The 27,801-nt window shown below is 40.6% G+C and overlaps 1 protein-coding gene across 1 annotated transcript; it reads right to left on the bottom strand.

Annotated features, from left to right (window-relative positions):
- zdhhc23a (zDHHC palmitoyltransferase 23a) lies at window positions 1-27,516 on the bottom strand. The gene is made up of 5 exons (XM_030793105.1): window positions 27,407-27,516; window positions 26,968-26,989; window positions 11,105-11,727; window positions 909-1,076; window positions 1-274 (listed from the first exon to the last, which is right to left on the bottom strand). Exons 1-5 carry the CDS (start codon window positions 27,514-27,516, stop codon window positions 1-3), a joined length of 1,197 nt encoding a protein of 398 aa, XP_030648965.1.
- Between the last annotated feature and the right edge of the window lie 285 nt (window positions 27,517-27,801).

The raw sequence follows: 27,801 nt of genomic DNA, 5'->3' as shown, positions 1-27,801 counted from the left end.
CTATACCATGTGTGTGAGTGTGACAGGAGAGATGTTTTCCATTGTATCCATGGTGAGGAACTGGGCCCAGTTTTGGTAGAAGCCACGTGAGTAGACGCCAGTATCGATGACAAGGCCACAGAACCAGCGGCGTGCGGTTCCATTTCTTAGCGCAATTTGGATCTCTCGTTCTGTCACGTTATAACTGATGTTCATGAGCTGCAGGAGCAGCAGGTGGAGCAGCCCACCAGCTACTATAGAACTGTACCACACACACGTAAAACACAACGCCGTACTACACACACACACGCACACACGCAATCATGTATACACACACACACGCACACACAGACACACACACGCACACACACAATCATGTATACACACACACACACGCACACACACAATCATGTATACACACACACATGCGCACACAGACACACACGCACGCATGCACGCACACACACAGACACACAGATATATATACAAACACAAAGACAGCGAGAGAAAGTTAGTTTGCGTTGAAGATTTAACACTCTCTGTATACTCATAGTTTCATGTGTATCTGTATCTGTGTGTACTTTTGTACCTCTGCTTGTTGTACAGTGAAGGACAGTGCTGTATATTTAGATGAGGTCTGTGTGGGAGTGTCTGGAGTTGTTTTGATACGCTGATAGCTGTGGTAAAATGCCAGTATTTTTGCAAGCCTAGGTATTGTTGAACGCTAACTCTGACAACATTCCAGTGTGGATCTCTCCACACCCTGTCAGGCTGTTATTTATTTGTGTGTACATATTTTCTTTAGCATTCAAGGATTGTTTTAGTGTATGCATTGTGTACTCTGAGTAGTGTTGATATGTATAGCTTTCACAGATGTGTGTATTGTGTGAGTGGGTGTGTGTGGTGACCATGACTGTGTGTATGTGTACCTGTATTGGTTATAAACTCCGGGGCAGTAGAGCAAGGCAGTCAGGGAACTCTGTTGTGGACACACACTGTGCAGCACCAGGTTAATACCGTACAGAGATGTCAACAGGAAGAGGAGGAGTGTCAGCAGGAAGTGCTTGTGATTGGCCTGCCCTACACAACTGTTTATCCTGTCACAGTAAGAACACACACACACACACACACACACACACACACACACACACACACACACCAACCTGTGAGCCTGACATGTCTGAAATATACTCTTACACATAATCACACACTCAGATACACATCAGTGCGAGTGTGTGTGTGTGTGTGTGTGTGTGTGAGAGAGAGAGAGACAGATTGGCATGGTGTGTGTCATCTGTGCTCTATGGCACTCCTGTAGTCTTTTCAAATGTCTCTGAGGACTGGTCTGTGCTGCTAGTAGCTCATGGCTTTAAACTGTTGGCCCAGAAATAAACTCTTTACTGGCATCAGCGTGTATTAAATAATTTAATTAAGTTTCAATGTAACTGCTACAGTAAGTTAACAGGGTTTGTGTGAACTTACCATGAACATACACAAACACAAAATAAAGCACAAACACAAATAAAAATAATTCACCATGACACACACACACAGTACTGTAAAAATAATTTACCATGAAACACACACAGTACTGTAAAAATAATTTACCATGACACACACACACAGCACTGTAAAAATAATTTACCATGACACACACACAGTTCTGTAAAAATAACTTACCATGACACACACACACAGAGTACTGTAAAAATAATTTACCATGACACACACACACAGTACTGTAAAAATAATTTACCATGACACACACACACAGTACTGTAAAAATAATTTACCATGAAACACACACAGTACTGTAAAAATAATTTACCATGACACACACACACAGCACTGTAAAAATCATTTACCATGACACACACACACAGTACTGTAAAAATAATTTACCATGACACACACACACAGTTCTGTAAAAATAACTTACCATGACACACACACACACACAGTACTCTAAAAATCATTTACCATGACACACACACACAGTACTGTAAAAATAATTTACCATGAAACACACACAGTTCTGTAAAAATAATTTACCATGACACACACACACAGTACTGTACAAATAATTTACCATGACACACACACACAGTGTTGTAAAAATAATTTACCATGAAACACACACAATTGTAAACTTTATTTACAATTAATTAGTTAACAGTTAATTTACAGTGAACTCAAATTACAGAGAGGCTAATGGCACTGTGAACTATTAGAAAAGAATTCAGAGAATGCAATAATTCGAATGGTAGTATTTTATTACCTAAGCTCGGTCATTAAAACAAGATGGTCTACACTACAGATTTCTACGTATATGAAAATAAAACAATGCTACAGAGAAAACTAAAACAAACCCTACCGACCTTGGCAGGCATATGCAACAGATATTAGCTCTTGAAAGAGATGCATTTTGAAAGAGGTGGCAACAGGTAATCTGACTTTTATTAAAGCTGATGTAATATTCCAAGTTCTGTAGCAACATTCTGGCTGTTCTCCAGGTGTCCATGGCAACAGTCCCTAAAAACACAAGGGAACCTTGGTACTGTCATAGACTGAATTTTCATAATTTATGAAGGAATCAAAGCAGATGAGACAAACACAAGTGCATTGTGACCTTTAGGCAAAGAGTGATGTTTGGAAGATGTATGGTTCCAAAATGTGAAGACCACCAATCTCTCATTCTTTACTCTAATCTCAGCACTAATGGGAATTTCAGTCTATGAGAAAGATATGGTGCAAATTCCAATCACACACAGTTTGTGTGCTTAATGTTATCTCTTCTACCAAAACATTGCACTTGGTCTCAAAACTGAATCCAACCACTATTCTTATGAATTCTTACTAGAGTGGATAAAATCCTGATACTGGGGGGACTTTAATATCCACGTCAATAACAATTCTGATTCACTTAATAAAGCTTTTACAGCTATCATAGACACTTATGGCTTTAACCAATATGTCCACGAACGAGCTCATTTCAGTGGCAACACTTTAGATCTTATTCTAGCTCGCGGACTAGATATCTCTCATGTTGTCGTCTCTCCTTACTCCGCTGCCCTCTCAGACCATTTTCTTATTACTTTCCAAGTAACTCTTCTGTTCACGCCGGTTTTCTCTACCGCGATTAGTAGCTGCAGTCGCGTTAATGCTTCCACCACTGCTACGCTCGCTGATCTGCTTCCTACTGCTCCCAACTCTTTCAATGATCAGCAAAGATCTTTGAACGACTTGACGGACAGCATAAATTCTACCCATCGTAATGTACTAGATATGGTAGCACCATTAACTATAAAAAATAGGGATAAATACTTAACACTTTGGTTTAATAATGAAACCCGCACGCTGAAGCAGGTGTGTAGGAAATTGGAATGAAACTGGCGGGCAACGAAACTAGAGGTTTTCCGCCCTGCATGGCACGACAGCAAGATTATAAACGCACTCTCCACACAGCCAGATCCGCGTATTACTCGAATATAATTAATGTTAACAAAAATGAACCCAGGTTCCTTTTTGATACAGTATCTAAACAGAATCACTCCCCTCAATCTAACCCTTTTACTGCAAACGATTTTGTGGAATTTTTCACGCAAAAAATAAACATCGTAATGGTAATATTCAAATTAATTTATCATATCAGGCTGCCTGCATGCTCTCCATTACTGCGCCTAAGATTAGTCAGGATGTGCATCCATTAACTCAATTTAACCCTATCTCTCTAAACGCGCTGTCCAAATTGGTGCACCCTGCTAAACCAGCTTCTTGCCTCCTTGATTCTCTACCTGCTAAACTTTACATGGAGCTTTTCTCGGTTCTCGGCCCAACAATGCCTCTAAATATGTCATTTAAATCTGGTGTTTTACCCTCCTCTTGATCACGCCTCTACTTAAAAAACCGAACCTTGACCCTGAAGCCTTAAATAATTATAGGATGATCTCTAATCTCCTGTTTCTTTCAAAAATACTTGAAAAAATTGTAGCTGCTCAGCTGATAGCCCATATGTCCTCTAACAGTCTGTTTGAAATATTTCAGTCAGGCTTCAGGTGTTTTCACTCTACTGAAACCGCGCTTACTAACTAATGATCTTTTATTAGCCATGGATGCTGGTGCTACTTCTATTCTTATTCTGCTTGATATGAGTGCAGCATTTGACACGGTTGATCACACTATATTGTTAAAGCACCTGGAAAATCAAATTGGCATCCGTGGCCTGGTACTCTCTTGGTTTAAATCTTATCTCTCAGAGAAAAAGCAGTGTGTCCACTACAATAATGTTACCTCTGAATACCGTAAGCTTAACTATGGTGTTCCTCAGGGATCAGTCCTTGGCCCTCTTCTATCCTCTATTTATATGCTCCCTTTGGGTGACATTATTCGTAGTTACAACATTGACTTCCATTCCATTGACGATACTCAGATTTTCTTACCTATCCAGCACAATGACCGTTCTAAATTGGCTTACCTTGAAGTATGTCTTTGTGCTATTAAGGGTTAGATGTCTTCAAATTTCCTGATGCTTAACGCAGGCAAGACTGAAATGCTGGTCATTGGTCCCCCTACGCATAAGCATCTTTTTAGTGATCTTACCCTAAATTTTGACAACTGCATCATCTCTCAAAACTCCTCAGCTAAAAGCCTTGGTGTAATTTTTGACTTTAGTCTCTTGCTAGTCACTCATATCAAGAACACAACCAGAACTGCCTTTTATCACCTCTGTAATATCGTTACCAATAATCTTCAGCTGGTCCAGAATGCTGCTGCTAGAATTCTGACCAGAACGAAGAAGTTTGATCACATTAGCCCTGTCCTGGCTTCCCTTCATTGGCTCCCAATTCATGCAAGGGCAGATTTTAAGGTCCTCTTATTAACATATAAAATTTTACATGGGCTTGTGCCGGACTACCTGTCTGACTTAATTACACCCTATAACCCACCTCACACCCTGTGCTCTCAAGATTCTGGACTATTAGTCATTCCAAGAGCTAAAAAGAAGTCCGCTGGCAACCGAGCCTTTTCCTACTGCGCTCCCTTCCTCTAGAATGGTTTTCCCACAGAAGTTAGGGAGGCAAACTCTCTCAATACCTTTAAAACGAGACTAAAGACTTATCTATTTTCTCGAAATTATGCATAATATAATTTTGATCTGACTTTTTATAGACATGTAAAGCCCTTTGAGACTATAAATAGTGATATTGGGCTCTATAATAACTTATTATTATTATTATTATTATTGTTATTATTAAGTGTCCATGTATTTGTCTGCTTTACTGAAAGAGATGTCCATCTATACCATGAGCATAGGCACTGATTCTGTGGGTGTTCGGGAGCTTGCACCTACCGGCAAATTCTGCTATGTTCAGTGAATTTGTAACTTTATGTCTACTCTGGAAACATTACTGTTGTCCAACAGCTCACCACTCAGTTTTTTTCCCCAAAAACTTTAATCGACAGGTGAGGCTGTGAACTTATTGGCTCTAGGCCACATGGTCCAGAAGTGACCAATCAAAAGTGCTACGTTAGCTTTTACTTAGAGATTTGAAATCAAGGCTATTGCAAAGGTAACTAATATTAGACACATATCATCGTTGTCCATTTAAACATTCTGGGAAATGGATAAGTTTTTAATTAAACTTAGAAAGTACAGCGGTAGCACACGTGGCTATGAAGACACTCATTCACACCAGTCAAGAAGGCCTAGTCAAACACTAGCGAGTCAAACCTCTCCAGAAGTTCAGATCTGGATGATGTTGCTGCTGATGAATTCATCAAGCACACATCCTCTAGGAGAAACATCTTCCCTCTGAGGGACTAACCGCTGGACTGGTGAGTAAAAGCCTGTAACTGTATAAGAGTGTTTGCAGTAGCAGTTCTACCTTGTATGGTGCCCTGGGCAAACCCCTCCTCCACCCAAAACACAAAAGTTGTGCGTCTACCCCCTGCCAACAACAACAACAACAAAAAAGCACCATTCTGCACTAACTGTAATTTTATTTAGACAATTTTGCACAAACCAGAGAAAAATGCAAGAAAATGCAAGTGTCTGTGAAACTATATATTCACCATATTATGAATGAATTGTGGTTTATTTGGTAGCATTTTGTAGTGTGACTGATTTTACTAATTGCATTAGAACTGTACAAGGTTAGAGGTGCACTGTTTGATAGATTCTCTGCTCCCCTACCTCGGTGTCCACTCTGACAAATTTAAAACAATAATGTAACCTCCATTCTAACTGTGCCAATTTCTCTATTTGGCAGTCATTTGACTTGCGTGGTGGTAGAGGGAATTGTTTGTTAATCATTTTTTATTTGTACTGATGTGGTTGTTAGTTAGAAGAGTGACATCTGACTGACATAGGCACAAAAAGGTATGTTGGTCCTTGCACAGTTTAAAGCTTATAGTGTTACTTTGCAAGCACCCACCAGCCAAATGTAAAATCAGCGCCTATGACCATGACTCTGGTCTTTTATCTTTCTTCCATAATTTCAGTTTTTCCTAAATGAATGAAAGCTGTGAATGCCTGTTTGATTTAAAAAGTTCACAAATACATGATCTATAATTCTTAGATAATACTGCCTGCACATTCTGTACTCTAAAGGAACATTACCAAATCATATTCTCATGGATTCTAGAAAAGATTCTAACTTCTTTTGATTAATTGCAGGTGTATTAATATAATGGCAAGCGGTATAATCAATTATAGTATAATCAAGTATAATCAATTCATTGTTGCAGTAGTTCTGGATATCTCATTTAAGTAAATCCCACAATCCCAGATAATTCCAACACTGAAGTTGACATGTTCACCAAAAACTAATGACAGCACAAGTTTCCAAACACTCAAGGTCACCCATGATTTGTTTATCTCACATAGCTTGTAGGTCAAACTGAGAAGTATGTGTGAAATTTGCATGGTATCTCTGCACAGAGAGCTACACACACTCTGCCAGAACCATATGAACCATAGACACACCCTCTGACAGAACCAGCTGCTTCACCTTTGACAGAAAGAGTCAACTGCAATGAGAGTTCAGCACATCTCCTGAGGAGGTGCTGCAGTGTGACTCCAGTGGATATAAACACACAGTCACAGGGTGAATGAAAGAGCACTGGCCAACACTGAAAGACATGCACAGGGGCAGCCCTCCACTGACCAGGAAACAACGGTGCTGTACATGACACTGTAAGCAACTTAAAACACAAAAAATATTTTGGATCATTGTTTTCTCTTTCTGATAGACTGTGAGCCATTTTAGTGATCTGAAAGCCCAGTCCAGTCATCAGTAACATTAGGAATGGAACTGTGGTGCACCGTAGTTTACTGTTACACCGTTTATCACAATTAATCACATTGTCCCTCTGGACTGCAAGTGGCACCACTGTGTCCGGACGCTGTTCTGGTCACTCCGCATAGACTGTGCTTCTATTTACTTTTTTGTCTTTTACTATTCTCTCCTTTTGCACAAATAACAACGGCACTGATTACTTATGACAGTAGAACATTTCCAAACATCAATAACCATTATACTCAACTATTTCGCAACGTTTTACTCACCGAACCGACATGGCCTTCTGAGATACTCTGTGAGCTGGTGGGGAGCAAAGGCAACGGAAAAGCTCCTCTGTGATGATGTAAGAAGAAACATCGTAGTAAACGCACTAAGGTTCGCAACAGACTGAGGAACAGAGCACACAGTCCTCCTCTGCCCAGTATCCTTCTTGCCAACGTCCAGTTTTTGGAGAACAAGATGGACGATCTCAGAGCCAGGATAAGATTCCAGGGAGACATCAGAGACTGTAACATCCTGTGTCTCTCAGAAACATGGCTGACCCCCTCGATTCCGGACCTAGCTGTAACGCCAACCAAAAACTTCTCTGTTCTACTGATGGATAGAACAACTGAGGCTGGCAAATCCAGAGGTGGTGGGGTCTGTGTCATGGTGAACAACAAATGGTGTGACCCCAGGAACATTACCACTCTGTCGCGTTCCTGCTCGGGTCATCTGGAGCATCCAGCAATAATGTGCTGTCCATTCTACCTGCCCTAGGAGTTTACTGTGGTCATCGCCACTGCTGTATACATCCCACCTCAAGTGGACAAAGGTATGGCTTTATCTAAGCTCCACGATGTGTTCAGTGTCTAGCTAAACAAACATCCGGACGCTGCAATTATTGTGGCTGAGAACTTTAACAAAGCCAACCTTAGACAGGTCATGCCAACTTTTACAAACATGTTTCCTGTCCAACTAGAGGGGCAAACACACTGGACCATCATAACTCGCAGTTTAGGAATGGCTACAAAGCCAACTTGATACCGGCTTTTGGTAAATCAGACCATGCCGCCATCTTTCTTACACCGGCATATAAATAAAGGCTCGTACTGGAAACTCTGAGGAGGTGGATTGTGAAGCGCTGGTCAGACCAATCACTAACCGCGCTGCAGGACCAACTTGATGACGCTGACTGGGATATGAGCTCCGCTGATGTCAACGAGTTGGCGGATGTGGCAGTTAGTTTCGTTAGCTTGCTGGCTAAGGAAGCTACACACACCGTCACCATAAGGACTTATCCCAATGATAAACCATGGGTGGATAAATCCATATAAACTGAAGTATATGCACACACGGCTGCGTATAATGAGGGACTCAAGTTGGAGGATATGAGCATAAAGTAGCGTGCTACACTCTCCAACGTGCAGTGAGAGCTGCTAAGCTCCAGTACAGAGACTGAATGTCCCATTTCCAAATGAATGACTCCCAACGCACATGTCATGGACTAGGGACTATCAGCAACTTTGGAAGCAAATCCACTACCGAGGAGATTACTGACTCTTCTCTTGCTGATGAACTAAACTCTTTCTATACATGATTCGAGGCTGACCGCACTAGGACTAGCCTGCCAATTAGCGCTGCAGTGGGAAGCAGTCCTGTCAGTGATGAGAGTGTGATCACCATGTTGGAGGATGAGGTTTGGAGGGCTTTGAAGAGCGTGAACATCAGGAAGGCAGCCGGCCCGGATGGCATTCCTGGCTGTGTGCCGAGATCCTGCGCTGATCAGCTCGCTGGGTTGTTTATCTTCAGCAAGTAGTTAGCTCAGTCTGTGGTTCCCACCTGCTTTAAAAAGATCAGTAATTCTCCCTGTGCCAAAGAACAATAAGCCCTCTGGTCTGAATGGCTATCGACCAGTAGCCCTCACATCACTACTTATGAAGGTTTTTGAGGGGCTTATTAAAAACATCATCTGCTCCTCCATCCCAAAAACTACTGATCCACTCCAATTCGCTTAACGCCACAATAGGTCCACTGAGGACGCCCTCCCCCATGTCCTGCACACCACCCTTACACACACACAGACGGTGGACAAGGGAACTATGTGAGGCTGCTGTTTACTGATTACCGTTCAGCTTTCAATACCATAGTTCCACACACGCTGGCCTCCAGGCTCAAGGACCTTGGACTGAATGCCCCCCTCTGTGACTCGGTTCTGAACTTTCTTACAGGCAGACCTCAGGTAGTGAGAATGGGCCAGTTCACCTCTAACACCAGCACCCTGAGTACAGGAGCCCTACTCTACTCTCTCTATACACAGCTCAGAGTCCTCTCACAGTTCCGATTCTATTGTCAAATTTGCTGATGATACAGTGGTTCTGGGCCTCATCTCCAACAATGATGAGATCGCCTACCTGGATGAGGTGGAGAAACTGGTAGCCTGGTGCCAGGCGAACTGTCTCTATCTGAATGTCAGCAAAACCAAGAAGCTGGTTGTGGACATCAGAAGGAAGCAGCAGCAGACTTATACCCCACTCATGATTGGCAGGGCCCAAGTGGAGAGAATGTGTAGCTTCAGGTATTTTGGAGTACATATCCCTGAGGACTTAACCTGGACTAATCACATTCAAGCTCAGGTAAAAAAGGCCAGACAACCAATGTACCACCTAAGACGGCTGAGGAAATTTAGTGTCCCCCCAGTGACTCTAAAAACTTTCTATTCCAGGGCCATAGAAAGTATACTGACTCAGTGTATCTCAGTATGGTATGCAAACTGCTCTGTCCAGGACCGCAAAGCCCTGCAGAAAGTGGTGCGCTTAGCTGAGCGCATTTCCAGGACAGCCTTCCTATCTCTGCATGACATCTACACCAGGCGATGCAGTACCAGGGCTATCAAAACTATTAAGGACTCCACCTATCCCATAACTGCCTGTTCAGTTTGCTGAAATCCGGCAAGTGTTTCCGCAGTCTGACGGTCAAAACTGAGAGGCTAAGGAGGAGATTGTTCCCCCAGGCCATCAGACTCCTCAGTACAGACATGCCCCCCCCCCTACACCGATTGTCAACGCTGCCTCAGGACTTTAATCATGTGGTGGATACTTACTTTCTTGCACATGGTTCTATCTGCACTCAGTACTTTCTAATTCTTATTCTAGTTCTTATTCTAAATTTTATTCCAGTATTTATTTTTACTGTACGTTTCTTTTGTATCTGTTTTATTTATTTTTATCTCTTCTATTTAAATCTGTTACACAGTGAATATTAAACTGAAGCCTGATTTTAATTATATCTCAAATCAAATTGCAATCATAATATCTGTCAGAAAAATCGCAATTATATATTTTCCCCAAATCATGCAGCCCTAGTAGAGGCTGTGTAAAGACTGTGTGTAGGCTGTGTAAAGACTGTGTAGAGACTGTGTAAAGGCTGTGTAGAGGCAGTGTACAGACTGTGTAAAGGCTGTGTAAAGACTGTGTACAGACTGTGTACAGACTGTGTAAAGGCTGTGTAAAGACTGTGTACAGACTGTGTACAGACTGTGTAGACGCAGTGTACAGACTGTGTAAAGGCTGTGTAGAGGCTGTGTAAAGACTGAGTAGAGACTGTGTACAGACTGTGTAAAGGCTGTGTAGAGGCTGTGTAAAGTTTGTGTAGAGGTTGTGTACAGACTGTGTAGAGGCAGTGTACAGACTGTGTAAAGGCTGTGTATAGGCTGTGTAAAGTTTGTGTAGAGGCTGTGTAAAGGCTGTGTAGAGGCAGTGTACAGACTGTGTAAAGGCTGTGTAGAGGCTGCGTAGAAGCTGTGCAGAGTTTATATAGATGTAATGTGAGAAGTGGGAACCCACCAGACACAGTGATGGTCCATTCTGAGAACACATGCTCCACAGATCCGACAATGCCCCGCCCTTGGGGGACGCACCAAGCGGCATGCGGGACACCACCTCCACTTCTCTCCTCCTTGCTCCACTGCAGTCTGAGACTGGCTGGTCTTGATGCAATGGTCAAAGTACCTGTTTTGGAACCTGCTGTCACTATTGGTGGCACTGTTGGGTAGGCGTGGCTGTACAAACCCTGGCCCCATTTTGGTGCGCACAAGAGAGACCAGAGTCAAAATCATGCCAGTTGTCACAGTTACAAGCTGCAGATTATCCACATCCCCCCTTGGAAGGATCTCAGTGAGGAAGAGGTAGTACATGTACGCAAGGGAGAAGAGGGCCAGACTGAGGAAAAACAATGTGCGTCTCTTCTTACGATGGGTGATGTAGTAATACCACAACACCAGTCCTGGCAGTGAAGTCAAAACTACAACTCCCATCAGCCAATGCAGTGCTGCCACTCGCAGTAGAACAGGAATCAGCAGCATGGGGGGAAGGACGGAGAACTCGACCTGAATGGGTCTCAGAGCACAACACGGCAGCCCAGTGTGCTCACACACACTAAACACAAAGCGAGAGAGAAAGTCAAGATTATTTAATGTAATACATTTTACATAGGGCATTGTTTAACCATTTTCTCTGTGAATTTTTTGTCATATGACCTTTTCATCTGAAATTTTGTAGTCTTTTTACCCCTGAGTGCCGGCACCCGTGATCGGCATCTATAAGCTGTTAATGTGCAATGGCAATCCTTTCTAGGTCTAACAAAATATGTTACCTTGGCTTCAGCAAATTAACCAGTTGAGGCCGGATACAACATTCGGGTGATCCCTGTAAGACCGTGTGTGACATTTGCATGCTTCACATCGCCGGATGCGATGTGAGCGCGGATTTAGATGATGTCGTTTTCAAGACCCGTGACCAATGAAATGCATCGTGATTCGCTGAAATACACGTTAGGAAGGCGAAATGCTTTGTTTTTAGCCCATCTTAGCCTCTTAGTCTCCGTTTGGACCAAAAAAACATTTCTAAAGTTGCTCTTCAGACAGTGACAATGGCTGATGACCTGAGCGAGGGGAGGGAGACATTGATGCGCTCCCCTCGCTATGGAAAACAAGCAAAACATTTCGTGCTGAAAACAAACAAACAAATGGAAACCAGCATTTCGCCTGCCTCTTGTGTATTTCAGCAAATCAGATGCATTTCATCGATTACGGGTCTTGAAAACGATGACATCATCTCGTGCTTGCCTAATAAATCTACTTTTTCAAGTACTAAATCATATTCCCAATGAAAAATAAAAAATAGCAAATTGTACATTTATCAAATAACATAAATTAAGGCTATTTTTTCCACAGGTTAGTCTCATAAATCTTCCAAACTAACTTGGTATCGACATCTCTTCCATTTTTTCTTAGCATAAATCTTTTGAAACCAATACCAGAGTCACAACACTGTTTAATCTCTGAAAACTTAACACAGTCCTGGTCTTTATTTATGTTTGTCCATTTGTGTGTGTCTGAACCTTTCTGTGTGTCTGTGAATATTGATCTTGTTGAATCACTCAGTAAGGTGACTGTTGAGCTCCACAAAGACAAGCCTTGACATAAAGACAAACCTCAAATAGCAGAGCCATTCTATTCTATATGCTTAGCAAAACTGTGTGCTTGGATGCACTACGGGTGGCGTAGTGGTGTAGTGGGTGGTGCTGTTACCTTACAGCAAGAAGGTCCTGGGTTCGATTCCTGGCCAGGTGGCCAGGGTCCTTCCTGTGTGGACTTTGCATGTTCTCTACTAATGTGTGTGTGTGTGTGTGTCTGACCTCCAGCATCCCCCACCCAACCCTAATTATTATAAGCAGCTTTGAAAGTGAGTGAGTATATGTGTGCAAGGTTTAAACTGAGAATTCTGAGCCCCCATGCTCAGAATTTATTTCATAGCATAACAATAAAAAGGTCTCTCCGCTGTTGTTTATTTGGGGATGTTAGAATATGAAATGGAGAATGTTGCTACTACTCCATCACAAGAGACAGACACCAGAGGATGCAGGTAGAGAGCTTACTGAAAGTTTGGTGCAACGTTCGAAATGTCTTCTCCGTTGTTGAAATGAGCGCTGTAGCAACACTCTTCTCTGTTTCACAAAGCTCAGTTAGCCGACATCAGCTCCCTCCACTCTCTCTCTCTCTCTCATAATGCTACCATGTTCACTATGTGTGCAAGTACTGCTGTTTGTCATGTAAACAGTCGACGTCGTAGAAGCTGTGTGTGTGAAAAAATAATTTAATAAATTAAAGGAGCGAGAGGTGTGTGGTCTAATATAACAGAGTATAAGTGTATTTTTTAAATCGTAAAGGTGCTCTAGTAAGAGTGAAGTCTTATGTATTAAAACTACTCCTGTAAGGACAATTTACTGGAAATAGTTACTTAAGTACATGTAACAGAGTAAATGTAATGCATTACTACCCACCTCTGTTTAATAGCCATGAACATGTCTATTTTAATGCTAACACCCATGTCAATTAATAGTCTCTCAGCTTACACAAGATAAGAATATGTATGCATGTGTATGCACAGTCATGTTCATCGACAAAAAGGAGAGCAGGCAGGTCAGCGTGTCTGTCTGTATATATTTACATTTGTGTGTGTGTGTTACATCTTGGGCAGAGGAAAAACATTTAAAATGTATCATGAAAAATAGCAAAACTTAGGAGCAAAATAGCAAAACTTCCATCGATAAAAAACAAACTCAAGGTTGGAGACCCTGTGGTTAATGTACTAAATTCTAAATACAGTATATATTACACACTTATGTGTTTCATGTTTGCAACCTTGCCAGACCCTCTGTGGATGCCCTGTTCTTAACTAGGTCCTGGCTTGATTTGTTTTTTCCTTGCAGTCATTTCCACCAGAACTGTTGCATCTGGGAAAGAAATTAACCGCACCAAAGGACCCACAGGCCTAATTTCTGTCTGGCCTTGGTTCTGAGTACATCTACCCTCTGACCTACATAAAGGGGCTACTGAACTGCTTAAATTTCCTAATCTGCTTTCCTCCCTTTTCAGACTTCAGGATGTATATGGCATGAAAGATTTTGGTTGCCTGACAACAATACGAGAAGTCTTCTCCCAGAAATCCACAAGATCACTCCTACCCTGTCCTCTGCAATGCTACAACCAGGCCTCTCCACTCCAGGGAGCAGTGGCCTTTTTGGAGTCGATCTGTTGTGAGACTGCTACTGTTGACAGTTGGCCACTTCCACCTTTTCAAGTGCTTTTTAACATGTGAAGTGCAGCTTGAGGTGATGGGCTTGTTTGTGATTTGGGCCACTCTCTTGAGGCATCAAGTGTCACATTCAAAGGACACTGAAGGTGCCAGTCAGAGCGGATGTAGGAGGGCGTGCGACCCATAGATTTGTCCTGTGATACATGGACATCAGCTCCTGTCTGCCCCTGCTGTAGCTGCCTTGGCTTTTGGTGTTCTCTCAGTGTAATGAAAACTGATGGTCATTCTCACACTCCACTCCACCCAGAGATCACAGACCTCCAACATTACCGAAAATCCAAACTATTGGCATATTAGTCTAAATAAAATCTTCTTAGGCTGAAATAACAAAGCACACTTTTCCAGAAGGCATCAGACATAGTGTTGACTATCTGGTCCATTGTGGGCAAGGCCTGGGCTTACTTTATAAAGCCCCATACATGATTCTGACATCCCTTTTTAACTGTGTAATGATTCTCACTACATCCCCTGTGTTTGCTTATGATTTTTGTTGCCGGGGAGGAACTGGAGCAGAGACTTTTTACATCGCAATGCATGGGCTAATAAATGTTTCAGTGATTCTGAGATTTAACATTGTACAGACTCTCCCCATGTCCCCCTTTTTCTCTATCTCCCTGATCCTGTCTTCCGCCCCCTCAGTTTCAGGACCAATGTACACCAAAGCAAAAACCACTCGCCTTATCACCTAACAGAAAACAGGCTTGATGTTTTATCACAGCAACTCCTGTACCATTTAGTCAAAAGTTGATATCAATTCCAGTGGAGACCAGGTCACCTCAGAGGTTAGTTTCCTGTTAAGATGGAATACAAACCAATCCTTCTCTCACTCACCAACTACACTGAACAAAAGAAAATTAAACTTACCTACACAACACTGCAGAATAATTGCACGTATTGAATTGAAAGCAAAATATATAGCTGTAAACATGCTGTAGGGCTTTTAAATGACCATGCTGATTCTCACACTGTCAGCGAACCTAAGCTATTTGCAATGCCAGAGTGATCATATTTGATATCGCTCGGAAGCATAAAATGCCATGGATATGAGTAGGCTAATAGAATTGTACTATTCTTTAGTGGGACAAAGTTATGTAAAATGATATACACCAAGCTGTAATTAACACTTTCCAAGTTCCAGGGAGTGTCTCCTCCCTTCACGCAGAGACACCCCCAAAAGTATAGCGACACCCTCTGTTTACAAATCAGATCAAATGCCAGACCCTTTGCTATCCTACAGTTCAGCTATGCTACACTTTAGCTACGCTACAGTTCAGCTACAGTCCTACAGTTCAGCTCCGGCTTAGCGTCAGTTGAGCTCTGGTTGTGTCAAGCGTAAGGTAGTTGGTCCGTCGTGCTCATCTCTGCGAAGAAACGGCCCAGTCTCACCACTTCAGAAGATCTGCGACACTAAAAGACTTTCCTGGCACCGACACCAAGTCTTGCTCATGGTCTCCTACTGCCAAGCTCGGTAACTGCGGTCTGTCATACCTGAACGTGGCTGGGCCTGCTCTTCTTCTTCCCTTTTCTTTCCTTCCCTCACAACCCTTTTGTGTGTAAGTAACTCCACTAGAACATCACTCAGATAGGTTCTTTTGGTTAAGTGTGTCTCTTCGTGAGTTATACTTCATACTCATGTAGTTGTTTATTCATACATGCTTTAGGTAGAGAGAATATTGTTGTTGTCTACCATCAGTTGTTTATCTTTTTGTGTGTAGTTTAGATGCTGTTCAGGGTTAATTACTGTTTTTTGCCTGGTAAAATTTATAAAAAAGCAAAAAATTAAAAACTTGCCAGGCAAAATGTCTGGTAGTAATGTTCAGACAAAATGTAGCTATAATGAAGGCTATCCCTAAACAGGATATTTGTAGCACATGCGCATTGCAAGCTGCAAAAACACATTGGACACGTTTGATTTCAAGTTGGCCTACATTTTAGCGGCTAATGTTGAGATTTTGAGTAATCATTACTGTCATTTTGCTTAATTGTTACTGTTTATTAAATAGTCAAACTGATTTGAGGTCGTTGTCATACTTGCGTCAACCTAGGTGTACATTATATGTGCATTTGTAACATAGACTGGTGAGTTTCAAATTTGTCCAGTAAAATAAATTTTTTCCAGATGCCGGACTGTCAAGAAAAAATCTTAGCAGAAACCCTGATACGGTTATGTGTGTGTATAGCTAATGTGCTGTCGTTCCATCTCAATCCCAATTTATCCTAATCCTAATCCTGATGGAAATATTCAGGAGCAAAGGTGGAGTGAAGGGCCAAAGAATCAAACAGCTCCTTGATATCACAGATTCTGTTAGTAGAAATGCATGCACAAAAAAATTCACTGTTTTAAGGAGCTTATAGTAAGGTGTTTTTGTCTTTAACTGTTCACTTAGACATGCATATTACTGAATTCTTTCTTATTTTTTCCCCTGCTCTGGTGTGGTGACATCAACACCAAGAGAGCAAGCCTCCTGGAAGGCCTTGGCATATACTTCAGTGAAGATTCAAACTCCTTCTTCCAGGAGTACTTTGAAAGTTGATCACTGTTGGAGAAAAAAATGTTTCTTTGTTTTATGAAAATCACTGTAACAGTTATGTAGCCATTTTATGTGAGTTTATCAAAGTAATCATTTGTATTTGTATTTGTAATAAAATAAATATTCAAGTTCTTTCTTCAAAAAAGATGAGATCTGTGAATGGTGGAAAAGAGAAGGTACTTTAAGTTCTTCTCTGTTCAGAGAATGTAGACGGCCAAATGTTCAAGGTTACATGGTGTGTTTTACTTTTTTCTATTCTAGTAATAAGAGGAGTGTTAAAGATTGGCGACAGATTCAGATTATTTCAGTTAAAAATATGGGCACAACGGAGATAATGGTGTATTACGAAATGGACAAGGAATTTGAAAGGCGTGACTTATGTGTATCCCGTTCGGAAGGTGACAAGATTTTGAATAAAAGTTGGTGCTTTCTGAATGTTGCTTGAACCACTCCCGGGACCAGCTCTGTTTGTTGTTTGCTGCTTTGAGTTCATGCAGTAAACGTATACTGCATCAGACTCTGAAGACTGTGGTTATTTATTTTGAAAGTAAGTGAACAGTGTGGTTAGAATCTCAGCCATATCTGGCCCATGCGGAGAATTCTCTCCCACATCACAAGTTCTCTTGTATTGTAGCTACAGCCTTACCCAAAGAGACTTATAAAATATATTGTGCGAAAAAAGGAAACCCCTCTGACATAGTAGTCTTTGGAATATTGAGGAATATAAACATGATTAGGATAAAAAAATGTAGCATGATCCCACATGGCGGCAAGCAAGTAGGATGCGTTAGAAGGTGTTCTAACTGCAAACAGCCCAAATCCTGTATTTAACTGTTTACTCAACTTAAACACTATATTAAACAGAAATATACAGAGACAAAGATGACACAGAGGACAACATAAATGGCTGGCCATACAATGGCGATGGGAGAAAATCCAGACAAATAGGGAGAAACGCCAGAAGAAGTTAATATGGAAAATGGTGCAAACCCTGGAGAACCATATAAAGTTGCTAAGCTCTCTCATAATCTCATTTCCCTTGTTGTTAGCATCAGCTTCTGCTACTAGCTGGAGCATATTAACTTCTTCAGGCGTTTCTCCCTGTTTGCCTGGTTTTTTTCTTGTCGTTGTCCTACAGTCAGCCTGAAGACTTGGAAAACTGAAATAGGTTGTTGGAGAAATGGAAGAAGGCCTCTAAAATGGAAGAAGGCCTCTGTAAGTTGAAACCAACGGAAGAAGGCCTCGGTATACCAAAAAGGGAAAATGCAAGGTCAGGAAAACATGAAAGCAACATAAAAAGGGTAAAACCTAGATTATAGTGACAGGGAAGCATAAGTAATGGTCGGGATGTAGTTGCTTCAGCATCCGCTTTGCATGGACTAGCCCAACGCTTGATAGTTAACACCTGCATTAAGGGTAAAGTATCGGAGGTGAGATTGAGGACATGGTTGAGTAGCCGAGGTAAGATGAGGACATGGTTGAATATTATTTTTATTTAACCAAAAAAGGACACTTCGGAAATAATGGTGTATGGAATCATGAATTCTGGGAAAACTTGGGGAAATTTCTGGAAGCGAATGGGTTGGACCATGCAAAACACAGATGATGTAAGGGGTGTTACCATACAACCGTGTTATGCGCTTATTGGATACACAGGTTTAGCATGCAGGTAAAATTTTAGATATAAGTGCATGATTTTCTGTATTATATTCAGTCACTCCCTGGGACCTGACTCAGTTTGTTGTATTTTGTTCACTGCTGAATGCAGTAAACTTACACTGCATCGGACTCCTGAAGACTTTCACTGCTTTTTGAAAACTTGGAATTTATTTTAAACTCAGCATGAGAAGTACAGCATTCAGTGTGGAGAGGAACTCGGTCATATCTGGCCCAGACCTGGGAGTCTCTCCCACAAGGTGATGTAACCTACATCTAGTAAACCTCCCTGAAAAAGCAGAAGGAGCGGATACTTTGAGACTTTTGGAAGAGTAGCTACCCGATGTCTACCAAAGCCAGTAACAATTGAACTAGCGCATCGAATTGGCAAACCACTATGAACTGAACAGAGATATCCCTGAGTGCTAATCACGAAGTTCCTGAACTTCTGTGATCGGCAAAGAGCATTGGAGGCTGCCAGAGAGATGAAAACAGTGATGTACCAACAGCATAGAGTGATGATCTTCCAAGATTTCTCAATGGAGGTGCGCAGGCAACAGAAGCAGTTTGATGGGTTGAAGAAACATCTACAGTCACTGAACATTGAATATAGATTCAGATACCCAGGAAAATTGAGCATCACGCATAAAGGAAAGAAGAGGACCTGTACCACCCCAGAGGAATTGGAGAAATTTATTGAAATACCCAACGCGTTGGGCAGACAACAAGGAGACATTGAACAACAGGATAAACTGAATGACTGGTTTAAATTTTTGTCAGGTAATGAAATCACAGACTGTAGGTAATACATATTAGGTAACATACACTCGGAAAGTTTGATTATAGCACAGACAGAAACTTCTCCTATCAAGCCTAGTTTGCCTAATTTACACAGAGATTATCTGTCCTAGTTAAACTATCCAACAGTTGTGTGTAGAGAAAGGATCACTGTTTGAGTTGTTGCTGATAACTTTCTTTTGAGGGGCTGTTGTGTGAGTAGAGCAAAGTTAGTGGTTAGCCGGTATGCTCACAATGGACTTGCTCCTCATTGCATGATCAATCTGTTGATCACTGTTGAATCTTTAACATTAGGGAGGAGGGAAATGGAATGCCAGTTTGTTCAGACTATTGGTGTTGAAGAGCCACATCAGGAAAGAATTTTTATGATTTTATTCTTCCTTGTCAGCGCTGCCAGATGTACAATAATTATTGTATTTGTACGATAATTTTGCCCTCTGTACGATGTACGATCAATAATGCCAAAAGTCCCATAATGTATGATAATTTGATCATTTTGTGACATTTAGTATTAGTAGCCTATTTGTAATTAGTCTAGGCTCTCTCATTTTAATTCATTTCCCGACACGATCGGGATCGTAAAATACGTCTGTGTTTACGCATCTCTTCTCACGTCACATCCTTCTATCCAATAATGCTTGTCATAATGATGAATGTGACCCATGATTCATGTGCCTGATCATAATGTCGTTAACTTGACAAATCAGAAATCAGAAACTTTACAAATCAGAAATTTTTGGTATTTCACATTGAATATGGTAATTTACACGCCAGTGCTATATTTACGCAGTGCAATGCAGTTCTCCTTATAATAATAAAAGTTAAATGAGCAGCGGTGAGGTGGGTGAACGACGCTGCTTTCTGCTGCATTTATTCTCTTGGTTATGACTTCTGTACGTTAAGTTTCCACAAAATATGATAATGTTAAGCCTCTGGCACGATACTTAGGATTTTCTATCCAGCAATACTGTTCCTTATTGACTTTTTGTTTTGGTTTAGGTTTACAATGGGTATGGTCTTACGCTTGAGGCAATACATTATGGTTACTTATGGTGAATGAATCACAGATAACATTCATATCCTGGAATGTAAGGGGGTTGGGTAAATTATTGAAATTGAAACAGGTCATACACAGACTTAAACAACTTAAAGCATCTATTGTCTTTTTACAAGAAACCCACATACTAACTAGTGAAACTCAGAGAATACGCATCTAATGCAAGAGGGGTAATAACATTAATTTAAAGTATTAAAGGTTGTACCTGATAAGGCAGGCAGATATTTAATTCTTCAAGGATTGCTTACTGATGTGAATATAAATCTTGTAAATCTATATGGACCACATTCTGATAACCCAAAGCTTTTTGAAGAACTATTTTTACTTTTAGCTTATATGTTGGGCCATCTTCTTATTGGAGGATACTTTAATACAACCCTGTCGACAGACCTTGATAGACTCAAAGGTATAGATAATAATCATGCACAAAGTAGGAAATATTACAATCTTATATGCAAGACCTGGATTTGTGTGACCCATGGAGGAGAAAATGCCCAAACAAGTCAGAATTCTCATGCTTTTCCCCAGCAACAAAATCATACTCGCGTATAGATTATTTCTTGGTTTTCAAATAAATTATTTCTGCAGATACATAACAGTACCTTTGAGCTAATATATGTAACATGTCCAAACTCATTAGAGATCCTTATCGATGGAGGTTACATCCAGAATGATTACATAACACAAAATTCATGAACTTTGTTTGGACCAATTTAGATGTATTTTTCAATACAAACATGCTATGAGCAGGGAGAAATATCTGGCAAACTGCTTGCAAATCAAGAAACTGCAGTCCAGTGAGTCATGCCTGTTGAACCTTCTGGCTCTCCCTTTTAGTTATGCTATCATAGCTGGTCTTACCGGAGTCCATGCTTGCATTCAGAACGTGACGTACATTGTCCCTAACCATTACGTGACAATGAGCATACCTAACATCTGTCTCTCTCTCTCTCTCTCTCTCTCTCTCTCTCTTTTTCTTGCTCTCCTTCTCTTTGTCGAGCTATACATACTACTCCTGAGATACCAGAGATCCTGAACCCTTCTGCTCTCCGGACCTGATCCATCCTGATGCCCTACTTCTGGTTGGACTTCTCCGCACTAGGAAACCACTCGCTGCTGACGACGATAGCCCCATATGGACAACCCAAGAATACACTTACAGCCTTTCATGACTTAAATTAATCCATCTCTAAGTGCAAAACATCAGATTTATATACAAAAAGCAGGACTTTCTCTTCACACTGTGAATGTCTGTTTTCTGTGCTGGCCAGAGGAGGATGGGCTCCCCCTGTTGAATCTTGGTTCCTCGTTAGGTTTCAGCCTCCTATTCACTGTATTAGGGAGTTTTTCCATGCCACTGTCTCCTTGGGCTCGCTCATGGGGGTTTAGGCACTCATCACTGTAAAGCTGCTTTGAGACAATGTTGATTGTAAAAAGTGCTATACAAATAAAATTGAATTGAATTGAATTGAATTGAACTGAATAGTAAGGTAATTAATAATATTTTAACAAACTCAGAAACCATATCATCAGATCCACTGGAAATCAGTGGAGCTTTTGTGAATTTCTTTCAGTCATTATATAGAGCAGAGTCCTTGGGGATAACCAGTCACCAAACAGCATTTATAGATGGTCTCCAAATTCCTAGCCAAACAGCAACTAGACTTCCCATTGCCTACAGAAGACTTTTTTTGAAGAAGAATTATTGAAGGCTATAGCTACTATGAAAAATGGGAAAAACGGCTGGACAGGATGGTCTATCCATCGATATATAAATATATATATAAAGCCTTCAAAGAAAAATCAATACTCCCTCTTATGGATATGTTTAAGGAATCCTTAGAATCTAGCATTCTCCTCCCATCACTAAGAGCACTGATTACACTTATACCTAAACCAGACAAGCCACAAACTAAATATGAATTGTACAGACAAGTGTCCTTAATTAACACTGATGGCAAAATTTTGGCCAAGGTGCTAGCTTTAAGATTAGAAGACCAGCACTCATTACTAATGACCAAAATGGATTTGTGAAGAACAGACAGGCCTTCCATAATATACGGCGAGTACTGAATATTATCCACAAAAAGAAAGATGCTAAAGACAACTGCATTCTGTCGTTAGATGCTGAAAAGGCATTCGACAGAGTTGAATGCTTTTCTTTATTTGATGTACTCTGTTGATATGGATGTGATCCCAAATTCTGTCAGTGGATTAAATTACTCTATTGTGATGACGTTGTTACAAATAATTTAACCTCAGAGCCCTTCAGTCTGTCCCAGGGCACTTGTCTCCATGGTTATTTGTCTTGGCTCTTGAACCCTTGCCAAGAGCAATCAGAAAACAGCCAGGTATAAAGAGAATTAATATTTCCATCCAAAAACATCAGTTTTTTTTATTCCCTGATAACATATTGTTATATCTTTCAGATCTAAAAAAAACATAATACCTACTCTGATTAATATGATTGATTGATCAATCACTTCACTTAACACTACTATATCTACCATATGATGGGGGGGGGGGGGGGGGGGGGGCCTACAGCGACTCAATCTTTTATGGTATTTTAGGGCAGCTCAGCTTAGATTGGCCTTTTTCTGGTTCTCTGACCCTTCCAACCTACCATGGGTCTAGACTGAGAAAAACAGTGCCAGAGGACACAGTCTGGATGCATATCTCTACTCTGACTCTCTCAGAGGGCTTAAGCAGAACACAACTAATCCATTTGTTAAAACCACATTTATAACTTGGTATGACTCACAAGACATGTTCAGGGAACCAACAGGGTTATCACAATTTTCTCCTATTTGGGGTAATGGAATGTTTACAGCAGGTAAATCAGATACTGGATTCAAGATCTGGACTCAGATGGGATTGCAGAAGATCTCAGACCTTTATAGACCCTTATATCCTTTGAAAATCTTAAGGAAAAATTTGGGTTCCCTCAAGCACATTTGTTAAAATATTTTCAAATATGGAGTTTCATTCGCTCTAGGATTCAGTCGTATCAATGCCCTGCTTTAAGTATCATTGAAGAACTGACAACAGACCCCTATGCTAAAGGAAATATCTTGGTAATATACAGGAAATTGGTAAGGACATCTACAGAATCCTCAAATTATAAAAGAATGGCATGGATAGAGAATCTTCAGATAGATATTACAGAGCATGAATGGGAAAAGGCTTGTTATCAAGCACAAATGTTATCTATTAATTGTAGATTTAAATTGATCCAATATAATTGGCTTATGAGAATGTATGTAACTCCTGAAAAACTCAATAAATTCAATCCTAATATCTCTGACAGTTGTATAAAATGTAGAAAAGAGAAAGGAACCCCATTTCATTGCATTTGGAGTTGTAAACTCACACAAGACTTTGGAAAGGAATAATCAACACAGTTTCAAACATCATCCACAAAGACATCCCAGTACGTGGTCTTATTCCAGGACCACTGGCCCTAAGAGCTCATGAAAATAAGTTTGCCTATTACAAGAGAAGTGTCTTATTGCTAGACACTGGAAAAGCGTTTGTTGTCCATCTTTGAACCTTTGGATTAATGAGCTTTCTTCTTGCGTAGCGATTGAAAGGCTTACATACGCAATCAAACAAAAAAGTCATATCCTTCATAAAATATGGGGTTTTTGGAATCAAGACCTGATAACCTAACTTCTTAAATTTGACATTTACGAAGTGAGACTGTACCCCCCCCCACTTCTTTTCCCCAACTGATACTCAGACATGTATGTATGCATTAATGCATATGGGTATATGTGTATATGTTTATAAGTAATTTATTTTCATTATTATTTTCATTTTGTAAACTATCATTATTCTTTTTATATATGCTGATGGCTCATGGATCATGGGTGGGCGGTTGGGAAGGAGTGAAGTTGTTTTGAGGGACACTTGTATAATGCAACCAACCCATTTTGGAAAAGTGATGTAACATGCTCAAAATCAATAAAGATAAGTGATACAAAAAAAAGATCTTTCACGGTGCAACATTTGCAACTCCAATCAATGCTTTGATATAATGACATAATTGTAGTATTTGTTTACAGTTGTTCGCATGAGCACAACCATCTTTGAGTAAAAAAAAAAAAAAAAAAAAAAAACGCCTTAAAAAAAGGATAAACAATTTATATGATCATAAAGTAGACAAAAGAGCTTGAGATGTCTGCCCAAACCCAAAAGGACAAATGTAGCCAGTACTGAACTAGCATCAGCGCTTCTAGAATCTTTAGGTGGGCGCTCTTGCATTGCAACATATGCAAGCAGCATGGTGAGAGTTAAGAGTATAGGTACGCTGCAACCCTAAAATAATCTGGATTCTAACCGGAGAGGCTGTATGTGTGAACACAAATGTCCGAATCAGTCGAATTGGATTCTAAATGGACTTAATTCTACCAGCACCCTAATACAAACTTCCTCTTCGTTTGGGTCCATGTGTGGATAGAACGGATTATAGTCCGGAGAATGCACAGCCAGAATGGTCTGTGGTCCAGAATGCTGCTGCTAGAATTCTGACCCGAACGAAGAAGTTTGATCACATTAGCCCTGTCCTGGCTTCCCTTCATTGGCTCCCAATTCATGCAGGGGCAGATTTTAAGGTCCTCTCATTAACATATAAAATTTTACATGGGCTTGCGTCTTCCTACCTGTCTGGCTTAATTACACCCTATAACCCACCTCGCACCCTGCGCTCTCAAGATTCTGGATTATTAGTCATTCCAAGAGTTAAAAAGAAGTCCGCTGGCAACCAAGCCTTTTCCTACCGCTCTCCCTTCCTCTGGAATGGTTTACCTAAAGAAGTTAGAGAGGCAAACTCTCTCAATACCTTTAAAACAAAACTAAAGACTTATCTATTTTCTTGAACTTATGCATGATATAATTTTGATTTGACTTTGTTATAGACATGTAAAGCCCTTTGAGACTATAAATAGTGATATTGGGTTCTAAATAAGTATTATTATTATTATTATTATTATTATTATTATTATTTGTGGTCTTATCTATTTGAACATAAATGGTCTGTGTTTGTGGTGTCAGACTTCAGCCATCGAGGATGCAGACAATGACATCGCAAGCACTGTCATGGGGATTTACATGATCCACAGAGATGGAAATTCTACAGTGCCTGAGGATGTGGGGATTGTGACCGAGGGCATCAAGGTCATGAAAAACCTCGGCAGTGTCATCTTGGGCTTCATCATGCTCTTCGGGCTCGTTTATGCCCTTGATCTAAGCTTTCCCGACAACCTCAAGTACACCCTTGAGTTAGTCCAGAAGACCATAATAGACCTGGATGGGCACAAGCTCAATGCGGAGATCCAGCAGCTGAAAATGAAGATGTTTGGATGATAGGTCCATAGAGACTCTTGGGATACTTGGACTGAGTAAAACACATACACAACACACACATCTCTTCCTCTTCTTCCTCTTCTTCTTCTTCTTCTTCTACTTCTTCTTCTTCTTCTCCTCAGTCGCTGATGATGTTGCTCTTCTTCTTCTACTTCTTCTCCTTTTTCACCATCCTGAACTCCAGTCCTGAGGGCTCCCTTTCCTACATGTCTCTGTTTTAACTCTTCATTATCACAGTTGATTGAGCTAACCAAGGGCTTAATGATTAGTTGATCTGTGGAAGAAGGTGTGTTTTTTATTTCAGCTCAGGACTTACACACCTTATTCCACTGATCAACTACTCATTAAGCCCTTTCTACACCACTGGTGCTGTTTGAATTAAACTTTTACGTTTGTATTTCTGCTCTTTGAGTACGTAATCAATCATTTCCAAGTTACTGAATGTGGTGATCCAGGAGCTAAGTTAGTTAGAGGTACTGAATTCGAAGAGTATTATTGCACTTGCTACTTTAATGCTAATATTTAATATATGTTGATGCTAATGGAGAGTTATACTGAATAATTTCTAGGTTCAGTGTTCAGAGTGCTGAGCTATAAATAGAGTTTTTCAGAATAACAAATTTGACTGGGTTCAGGTTCTGAAATAAGGTTATACTCACAGCTAAGTGATATTAGTATTAATTCTAATATTCACAGTGAACCATTAACCAGAACCTCCCTATACCATTGGTAGGATGATGTAAAACATGCAACAATGACAGACAAGCATTGGGCACCCTGAAACTCACACACAGAAACTCAAATCATGACTGACAACCTCATTACACATGCATATCAATGGTCCCAACAGTGTTTTCACTGTTTTAACAGGAACAGATATGATGCGTCTTGGGAAGTCAGTGGAAATGTGGGACTTGAGTAAGGATGGCAAACATGAGGCTGGATTACACAGAACAGCAGTTAGTAATAATTAGTTGACCAGTTGTGTGATGTAATAATCAGTGGGTGAGAGAAGGTGACTGCTGATAGGTGGATCCAGATGAAACTAGCTGGAATTCAATGTATTCTGTGTTTACTATAAATCTATGCAGCTCCCTCATCTCTTCATTTATCTATCAATCCATATCATTACACATTTTTAATGGTTTAAAGTCTCTTTTGAAAATTCTACACACACACACACACACACACACATATGCACACACACACAAAACCCACTACTTACACATACAAAGCTTCACATTTAATACAAATGTTTCCTTTGCTTCTGTGATGGTTTCAAAGAATGTTGCTAAAGTCAGTGATCAAACTCTACATTTTATTATTTTTTTTTTTATTATGTCATTTATAGTTTTGTTCTCTGATATTTTAAGGACAAAGATTTCAGAGAATAACACTTATGTTTCTAAATGTCTGGACACAATTTGATTTAATTCTAAAACGGTTTGAACAGAATGTACATGGACCATAGGAAGAGAGCGAAATTGAGAAAGGACAGGAGCAGCACAGAGAAAAATACAGGAAATGAAAAAGAAGAAACATGGCTGAGTGAAATGGTCCCACTGACCTGTAATGGACTCTAACCTGCTGAATGCATTGTCCACTTGGTCACAGTCAAAGCAGCAGGCGTCTGCATCACCACAGCAACAGAACGGATCACCAGGCTCCGGTGGCTTAATCCGGTTATGCTTCATCCTCCAAACTCCACTTCCCTGGTCTGGACCACACGGGCCACTGTACGCACACAATCTCAACTCAAACAGCTCATAAATCACCTTTTACAATATGTAAATCTGTGGTCTCAATCTGGAGTTTGAAAGTTTATGAATTTGAATTTTAATCAGAGGTCGAATGATTAGCATGAATATAGCGTTTTAATGTAGGTATTTTAGGTAGGAGTATGAACCTAAATCAGATGTTTCCATCTAATGCTTAAACCTGGAGTTTAACCGGGAGTCTAAACCTTAATGAGGAGGTAA

Source organism: Chanos chanos, chromosome 15 (genome assembly GCF_902362185.1).
Source record: "Chanos chanos chromosome 15, fChaCha1.1, whole genome shotgun sequence".
In the NCBI taxonomy this organism is placed as follows: domain Eukaryota; kingdom Metazoa; phylum Chordata; class Actinopteri; order Gonorynchiformes; family Chanidae; genus Chanos; species Chanos chanos.
The sequence above is the reverse complement of the archived record's forward strand: the minus strand, read 5'-3'. Positions and strand labels throughout refer to the sequence as shown.